This window comes from Coffea arabica, chromosome 5e (assembly GCF_036785885.1).
Source record: "Coffea arabica cultivar ET-39 chromosome 5e, Coffea Arabica ET-39 HiFi, whole genome shotgun sequence".
NCBI classification, from domain to species: Eukaryota; Viridiplantae; Streptophyta; class Magnoliopsida; order Gentianales; family Rubiaceae; genus Coffea; species Coffea arabica.
In genome coordinates, this window is record NC_092318.1 from 38,317,635 (window position 1) to 38,327,219 (window position 9,585).

Consider the following 9,585-nt stretch of genomic DNA (forward strand, 5'->3'; position numbering starts at 1 on the left):
TAGTTTTTGAAAAACAACTCCAAAAATAACTAATCCAAACGGACTGGTGTGTTTTTGGATTTGTTTTTGAAATACACATTACTATAGCATTTAGAATGTGAAAAACAGTTTTTCAAAAACAGACCCAAAAACAAAGAATCCAAACAAACCAAGTTTTTCAACTACATTGCTACAGTAAAATATTTCAAAAATATTCCAAAAAATAGATAATCCAAACAGAGTCAATTTTTAGGAATTTTTATAGAAAAGTATATTATAACGATGTAATGTGTATGAAGTAAAAAGATAATTAAAAAATATGTTTATAAAAAATGTAAAAATTTTCCATCGGAAAATCACATTCCAAACATTTCAAATTGTGCATTCCCATGAGATAGATAAGAGAAAAATTTATTATTCATCAACGTCCAATAACTACAAAAGCTTTCATTACAAGCTTTGCGCTCCTACTAGGGGCCTTGCTGCTAGAAATGCCCACAAAAAATTGGATAATTGTTGAAAGAAACAAAATCAGCTTTGCTAAATAACTCTAGAATTTAGCTTCAAGGAAATCTAATCTATCGGGTTAACTGATCTGGGAAATGAAATATGAACTAACCTTTACCCTAAAGATTGGATAAACCTTTTTTTCTTTCTTTTTTTTTTTTAAACTGCAAGCTAGTTAGGACGAGCTTGGCTACGTAGGTGGAAAGAATCTGTTGAGATTAAATGGCAAAGTGTAGAATTCTTCATTCCTATTATCACCTCTAAAAGTTCTGAATTTCACCCACCACGGCATACCGCGATCTTTCTTTGATTTCTCCACGTCTAATGTGTTATCAAGAAATACAGCAATGATCAGTGCTACTGTTGGTGGCGAAGCAAATATTGTGTTCAAGAATGCATTGAACTGCAAAAGAAGAAGGCAAGATTAATAACCAACACACACAATTTGAAACGAAATATTGTGATTTATTAGGAGAGCACAGCCATATTAAGTTTTCCTAAGTTCACCAAAATTTTCTCGGAACAGAATCTTGATATGACAGAATTTAAGTGTTCTTGAAATTTTATTGAGATTGGGGACCACTTTCGAAGATATAGTGCACTAAGAACTTGAAGGATTCAACTTTTTTTAAGTTTAATATCTCGAGATGAAACAAATCCAATTTCATGTTTCAAGAGCTTTTTCTTGTAGTTTAAACATGCAAGGTTTGAGTTGATACTAACCCATCCAGCATTTGTCTGAACAAGGCCATGACGATTAGCACCCCAATATTCACCAAAGAATTGCGGGATTGATATCCCAAGAAATAGTGAAAGACCCGTTATAAAGAGATTCCTCATAGAATTCATGTTAGTGAACTGCAGAAATGATAAACCAACTGAACCTGCAGCCAAAGATCAGAAACTTCACTTGTTGAACAATGTCGCGGAAAAAAAGCAAGGAATGTTTTGAGACAAATAAGGCCTGCCTACCTACGAGTCCAAATAGAACACAGTACAATGCAGCGTATATGGGGAAAGGTATGGATGCAAAAACAGCCCCAAACTTTCCTGCAAGCAACAGAGCATTTAGTAAGCATGAGAAGATCTTTGGACCCACTTTCTGACAACCATAAAAATTGACAGATTAGTTGTGCCTGCATTCTAGAAAACCAAGAATCATGCTTCTTTAGCATAATACAAGAACCGAGGGAAAAAGAGTGCCAAGGGACAAACTTATGAGTTTTCCATGATGGTTTAATTCCCTGTTCTGAGAAGTTTAGAACACCAACCTAAGACGGAGAAGAATATCATGAAGCCTGCAGAAATTTGAACAACTCTTCGACTTCCAACTCGAGTGAGCCCAAGGAGTCCTACGTTCTCCCTGAAATATGTTGTGAAAGTTTCATTTGAGAAAATGGAAGTGAATACAAGTACAGGAATCACATATCACGCTGTACATTTCTTACACAGACACAGTAGATCCGGTGCCTGTCCCAAAAAGACCATCCAGCAAAACCCCTATACCCTGCAAAGTGATAATATACAGAAGTTAGTTGGAATAATCCAGAGACATGCAATTGAAACAAAAATTTGCTTCAGTGACAGAAGCATGAATAATTGATGAATTTAGGAGAAATCCAATAATGAAGAGCAAAAGCTATTTACATTTGGTGAACATAACTTTAGATAGCATTTAGAATAAATGATACGTTAAAACTTCATGTAACAACCTTAACAACTTTCAGAACCTCAATGACATCTTCTCGGAATGTTCACACATCAAACACGCAAAAAGAGGTAATTGTACTTAAGCTTGTTCATACTCCAAAATATATAGGTAGACGGAAGCTTTTAGTCAAGGGTAGGATTTATCTATTTGTTTAAGTCCTGTCATAAATATTGGGTCAAAGGTCATCATAAGCTGGTGGTACTATTTCTGTAATCCAATCTAACTTCTGATTCACTCCTTATGCAACAACATGTGTATTCAAAGAAAAGTAAATAGAATATATATATATATATATATCATGACAAATCTACTTCTTAGTAAATCAATATTTCATAAAATCCTTCTTGATTGTTGGATTAATGTGCACCTTTGATTTTCAGGTAATGTTATCTCTATTTCATACAGAATCAACAAGTTACTAAAACTCCTCATTTAGCCAACTTTTTTTTCCCTTGTGATGCTGTGTTTTAGATGCTGAAGAAAGTCATCCGTGTATGGTAATATTCAAAATCATCTCACCTGCCAACCAATGCCGCGGCTAAGTACATAGGCTGGTGGTGGAGTAGCTATTGCCAGACGAGATGCTGCCTTATAGGCCCCAGTTGACTGCACATAAAATCAAAGCCAACATATACCCGGGGAAACCATGAAAGCTACTTACATCATTTAGTAACAGGTCTAAAACTTCTACTCTTAACTTATATATTCACTAAGTTAAAGAAAATCATTCACAAAGTTAAATAAAAAGGCCACTAGATTAGGTTTGCTAAGTAGTTCTTTGAGTTTCTTCTAGGCTAGTGTATCCCACTTGATAAAATGTTTAAGACTGTATCCAAGGTGAATCAGTAGGTTAATCTATTATCTTACTATGGAGACTGCTAGCCAGGAGAAAGTGCCAGTTCCTGCATAGAATGTTTCTGAATAGGCTTCTGTGAATGAAAGTCATTAACAAGCCTCAGTTGCACATTAACTGAAGTAAACGTACGTTTCCTGAAATTCTACAGTGATAAAGCTGCAACTCTTCATATATTTCTCATACTTGTTTCTTTATTACAGTGGTGGACCGGCTAAGGGTCCATATCAATATTGTACCATTTTAGATAGAAAGTTCCATGGTCACAAGTGGAAAAAGTTCATGGATGTTGACTTCAAATCATCATGGAGTTAAAGAAGGACGAATAGTCTTAAGGATCATTAATTCTGCTAAAATTATTGCAATGCATCAAAGTGATTTCAAACTTACAATTAATCCACTATAATCTGTCCCAAATCACTAGGTGCACTAATGTTCATAGCTGTGCATTCAACAGAGTCATTACATTAAACAGATAACAGTGAAAGGCAAACTCCCTGCCCCCTCCCCTCTTCTTAAATCCCACCCTTCCGTGCTAGAAAAAATTATTAATTAAAAAAAAGAAGACAATCTCCAGAAACCCTTAAATACCTCAACCATTGACACAAGAACAGCAGACATCATAGCAAATGAATGACCAGCTGCAAAAGTAGGTGGGCCCCACTGCAGAGGATATGGGAACTTGAACCTATAACACAACATGGTTCAATGACTTAAGAGTCATATGAAGGGAACAAAAATTTGATAGGGAAAGAGATATCTTTGAGTTACTGAAATTCAGACCAGGGAGCAGTAGATATCAGATCTGCTTTGTCTGTACGGCAGCTATATTGAGTCTTAGCTGGTTTGCCTCGATAAGCTCCACTAGCAGTTAGAATGATGGAGTATATCCAGATAATTGTGACACATATCAACACAGGAAACCTTTCGAAAATGGGGTAATCTCTCAGGGGTTTAACATGCTTTAGATACTGCAATTAGGAAAAGCAATTACTTGCATGAGCTTCAGAGATCAGGAAAATGTAAGAGGGCAATCCTTGATAATGCAAAGTTACCACTTACTTGTGACAGGCCAATAACCAGCAATAGCATTGGGAGACCAATTTCAACACAATTCCCAAGCTGCAAGAATTGATTGTGGGGTTAAATACATATTCACCTCTAATCTTAAATTTACTTATTCTGCGCAGAGCAAGGTGGTTTGTCAAGTCTCACTACTGAATGTGATGACATGAGAGAACAACTAAAACCTAAATTTGTACAAGCTCTTATTTAACAGAGTTAAGTGATTGCTCGTTTAATAGATATTCTTAAATGCTACAAGTTCCAATCGAAATGCAGACTATGACCATGCCCTCAAAAGTTGCATATATAGATGTTTCTGATATTATGTAAGCAGAAAAAAACAAGCCACATCACTTTTTACCAGGGCATGTAGCCAGAGGCATACTCTACTGAGTACTAGGAAAACTTTCAGGCATTCTGTAAACAGCCATACTATGCATGCTTAAGCATTACACACTTAATCCTAAGACATAATGCACATCTTAAGAGAACACCATACCACAGGAAACCCTCGCTGAAATAATCCAAGACCAACCAATCCAACCACTGGTGCCATGCCAAGGGGACTGAAAAATCTGCAAAGACATTTCCTGACATAAATGGCCAGTTCAAAATGGAAATTTGGTTATTTTACTAACAGGGATGCAAAATCTTTTACCGTGAAAAGAGTCCCCAAACTTGACTATACCCCAGTATTATTTGTATGCTAGCAGCAACAATTAGAGCCCCTTGAATAGCTCGCATAGTTTGTATAAATCTCTACAATTAGTCAAACATAAGGAACTTTTAGCAACCAAAATTAGGAGAAATACATTCTAGTATGTAGCTGCAAACACTGTACAATACCAAAGGTGCAGATAAACCAGCAATTTAAATGACATTAAAGCAGAAGCAACATGGTACACTATTGATTAGCATGTCTTTATGTGACTTTCTAGACCAGATATTGCCAATCAGTACAAATTCACAGGTATCTGTGTTTGTTCAATCTTTAGCACCTAACCCTATAATTCCTGAATACTTGTCTTAAAAATAGGCAAGGAAGGTGCTTGAAGTCAAAACGAAAGGTAGCTTACTGCATGTGGCTCTTCGATTCGCTGCAGAGATGAGTCGCTGATGATATAGATTACTGGGATGACGTAGGCAAAAGAGCCTCCCACTATAGCAGGTAGCCTAGTTCCAAAGAGTGCTTGGAGAAGTGTGTTAATGCCAGCTACAAAAAGTAAAGTTTGTATCACTCGTGCTTTATCTCCCTATGCAAAAAAAAACAAGCACCAGAAGACATCATTTAAGAAAGAACGCATATAGCTCATCCACGTCACAACACTCAAGCTTGCAATTTGGCATGACATTTGGCCTTCACTGCAGAATAGTTTTGGGAGAAGGGCAATGCAAAGATATGGCTATCTGAACAGCAAACAATCAGAAGGCAGCATTATGTTTTGGGAAGTTCTCAATGGAAGCTTCAAATAGTACTTGAAGTGAGCTTGAAGTTAGTCCAAGGCTTGCCATAAAACATATCAGAAAGTGAAGAGCAGAAGTGTAGTACATGACAATATATCTCTTTCTTCCATTCTTTTCTTCACCAGCAAGATGAAAATGTTTTTGTGGGGAACAACAGGTCCTTAGGTGAAAAAAGATAAAGGTGAAGAATGATGTAACTCGTCGAATCTCTTAATCAATTTCTTGAATAAGAAAGAGAAATCCTTAGAGGCACATTATTATCATCTGTAGTGATGAAGTCCATTCATGTCTTTTGAACTAAAATGTGCAAGTAAAAAATAACAATATGGATAATTAGCTTACATCAGATCCTCCCATCAAGGGAACAAGGGCTGTGGGGATCATTACACTTGTGCCAATGACTAATATGTAGTTTTGAAATGCCAACAAGATAGTTTCAGCTGCAATAGAAAATTGAATATCAATAATAGGAAGAATTAAAAAAAAAAAAAGAGTTCTTGTGCAAGTAAATTTCTTCATAATCCACCTGGTTAATTGGATTGCAAAAGAAAATCCAATGTTAAAAACTTTTCTTATGCTTTATCCTTTCTACTTAGTTAATTTCCTTGTAAGAGGTTTAAAAATTAAGAAAGACAAACACTGGAAAGAAACTGGTATCACACTAACGCAGCTGCTGATCTGAAATCAAAGATACTCTTGGTATGATGTAAAAATGCTTTTTCAGAGCTTCAAAACATTAAAACAGAAGAACACCAGAAAGAAACTGGTGCTACAAATTACTAATCCATCTGCTGACGGGAAAGCAAAAAGATACTCTTGCAAGGAACTACCATAGCCAAATGCATACACTAGGAGTGAAAAGATGATGAAATGCCTAAGTGTATGGTTTGATGTCCTGTCCTGGTACAAGTATTGTACTTCTGAGACTACTTGCCAGGATATCTTAAGGTATCCTGCTATTAATTAAGTTGCAGTAGATATCTACTTTCCATAAGCTTTGAGTAGGCAGCCTTAACTATAGGATTAACTTCCTCACTGTGTTTATCATCCTACTCTTTTACCAAAAATCTGGGAGACTTTTCACTTCTGCAGTCTAAATTTGGCCACTCCCCCCTTGCCCCCCCCCCCCCCCCCCAAAGTTTTTAAAAATTTTGTTTTTTTTTCACTTAGAAATTTAAGTATTTTCAAATAGGTTCTTTGTAAATTCAAATTTTTGCCCCCGCAAAAATTCAAAAATACTATATGGTTTATACATAACTTTAGATATGTTAAAGTTCAACCCCTCTAACTAAATTTTTTGGTTCCATCTATGAATTTGGCACAAGCAGACCAATCAACAAAAAAGTTTTTAAGATTGCAAATTTCTGGTCAATAGTTCTACAGAAACCAGATGAAAAACATTCATGCTAATAGCATTCTCCTCTGCTTTCTATTTTGAGCAGCATTTGTTGAGTAATTCATCCAATTGGCATTTTGAAAAATTGTTCCAGAATACAACATTATCCATTAGAACAAAGGATGTTCAACACAATGAACAACTTTATTTTCTTGCGATGAAATTTTTGTAGAGATTCCTCCACCAAAGAAAGCTGGAAATGTAAGATGCTAGTACCCAAACTAGAGAGTCCTACCCAAGTTAGTTACATGGCAGAGTTTCTAAGTTGCTTTAATATATATGACTTCAAGCCTGAAAGTGGAGAATGCTTGCTAGCTTCAATGCAGAGTTCCAAAATGCAAAATTTGCACAATGTAGCTTCCATTAAGTGAATGAATAACCAGACCCGTATTACAAACTAAGCAGCTGTACAACCCCATCACATTACTCCCGTTTTAATTCTTTCAAGGCAAAATCATCACCTAGCCCAGTAAATTCTCCAGCCTAAATTTTCTCACTCTTTCGCTGTTATTTTTGGCATATTGATGCAGATTCAATCGTCTAGCCTGTCGGGGCTAGATCATGCATTGTGAGTGGGAGAAGACAGAAGATTTCTCTGAGGGGATACCTTATGATGTACTACAACTATAATCTCCCCTTTCACATCACACAGAATTCATCTATAGAAGAAAATTCATAAATTGAAAATTGGTAAACAAAATTTCATGCATTTCCAGAAATTCCCTTAATCTCCTCTTATTTCATAATTTCCTTGATCCCTCATTTTCCTTTCACATTCCTCTTAGTATTTCACAAGATTCTCAAATGAAGACTTTAAGAATGCCCTCCAGGTTAGTTCCGTTTTATCTTCCAGTTTCGTTACTCCCAAGTGATGAAAATAGCACATATAGCCCAAAAACTATAACCAAAAGCTCTTTAAGAGTCCAGATAACTGACATGCCCTCCCCCGGGGACAAAAAAAAAAGAAGAAGAAGAAATAAAAATGAAGAAAGATGTGCAAAATGAAGTGACACAAGAGTTAAAAATCATTTTATCACACATCAAACCACCAATGCCATGATTCTACTGTCCCCACCATTCTATCACTCAAAATCACCCAGTTTCAGTACCTGAAATTATTATAAGTACTTTGACTATAAAAATTATTCCCACAAATCATTAAAAGTAGAAAAACTGGAATTCATCCTTCGTTCTTCTACAAAATCACACACACATCAATGACATGTACACATTTCTGAGATTCCCGAGACTCAGCAGTATCACGCTTTTTCCATTGGGTTTTCACTTTTCACTCATACTATGCAAAAAAATTACTAAAGAAAGAATAGACATACGCCATGGAGGATTGGAGTCTATGCAGTATTCAAGGTCCTGTAGCTGCTCCATGGGAGGGTGGCTGATATCTGCAGCCATTTTTCCAGAGCTTCAAACACTCCACTGAGAATCAAAGAAATACTTCCACTGAAAAACAAAGAAAAGAAAAGGCAGGGAATATTTATGGGAATAATAGGAGGGTAAAAAAGGTGAAGAAGAAGCCAACAGAGAAAGAGGAAGAAGAATTCAGAACAAAGTAAAGCACCCCAGATGAGCAAACAGATAGAAAAGTTGAAATAGAAAGAAAGCAGATATATTTATACTATACTAAAAAGCAAGAAAATAAAAGAGAAAAAAAATCAAAAGTTGGCAAGCAAAGGAAGAGATAAAAGAGAAAGAAAAGGGAATAAATGTAGTGTTCTGATATTCTGACAGGAGTATTCTCTTCTCTTTCTTCTCTGTGATGGGTTCTGTGTGTTTTGTGGGGTGTTTTAGTGTGTGAAAGAGCGGTTTTTTGGTTACATTCTGAGACATAATAAAAATGCTTTACAACAGATTGAGAATAGGTTGGTTTTGTTTCTGTTACGTCTCGTACCTGAATTGCAACGTTAACTTTTTGTTGTGTTTTTTTAAAATTTGCTACAGTAAATGTGTATACGTGTTTGACACAAGTTTTTAAACATATTTACAAAAGTGCCACTGTTTGTAAGGGTTTTTTTTTTAAGTAAAAGGATTTAAATAAGTAAAAAGATTCAAATCCAGATTTTTTAACTTGTACGTTTTTCGGATTCAATCAATCCATCCCTCCTCTAGAGTTTATTTACTTACCTATGGTACATAGGGATCACTTTTTATCCTAGGAATTAGTATATAGTAAGATTTGATTTTCTAGAATTTTGGCTTATGTTAATTATTTACATTTAAGGATAATGGTCAAAAAAAAGGATAATGGTAGTGGTACTTTTTTTTTTAGAGGGGGACCACAGTAGCCAATATTACTCGTTGAAATGTAAAGTGACAACTCACAATCGAGATGATTATTAAAAAAAAGAGAGAGAGAGAGAGAAGTGAGCATATTTTACGAGGATTATTATTATTTTATCCTCTTAAACTATATTACTATGTCAATTTACCTCATAATGTTATTTTTTAATCATTTTACCGTCATAAGTAATTTAACTCGGCATGTTAATAACTTTTGGACCAAAATACCCTATTATTTTATAGCGTTACTACATTGTTATTATCACTTTATCCCTTTAAATTATAGTGATACAATCGCTTTACTTTCTAACA

The 9,585-nt window shown here is 35.4% G+C and overlaps 1 protein-coding gene across 1 annotated transcript; it reads right to left on the reverse strand.

Moving 5' to 3' along the window:
- Window positions 1–369: 369 nt before the first annotated feature.
- Window positions 370–8,791, reverse strand: LOC113743728 (nucleobase-ascorbate transporter 1). Its single transcript, XM_027271804.2, has 14 exons — window positions 8,310–8,791; window positions 5,922–6,019; window positions 5,192–5,368; window positions 4,774–4,874; window positions 4,615–4,690; window positions 4,113–4,172; window positions 3,834–4,021; window positions 3,642–3,738; window positions 2,717–2,803; window positions 1,935–1,993; window positions 1,758–1,849; window positions 1,459–1,536; window positions 1,210–1,370; window positions 370–889 (listed from the first exon to the last, which is right to left on the reverse strand). Exons 1-14 carry the CDS (start codon window positions 8,386–8,388, stop codon window positions 677–679), a joined length of 1,566 nt encoding a protein of 521 aa, XP_027127605.1. The 5' UTR covers window positions 8,389–8,791; the 3' UTR covers window positions 370–676.
- Window positions 8,792–9,585: the final 794 nt, after the last annotated feature.

Bases quoted from the DNA above. Each gene is read 5' to 3' on its own strand.
- LOC113743728 (XM_027271804.2), bottom strand. From the start codon at position 8,388: ATGGCTGCAGATATCAGCCACCCTCCCATGGAGCAGCTACAGGACCTT. The intron at 4,173-4,614 runs GTATGGTGTTCT...CAATTCTTGCAG, and splicing joins TTCAGCGAGGGTTTCCTGTG to CTTGGGAATTGTGTTGAAAT. The intron at 890-1,209 runs GTTAGTATCAAC...CTTCTTTTGCAG, and splicing joins TTCAGACAAATGCTGGATGG to TTCAATGCATTCTTGAACAC.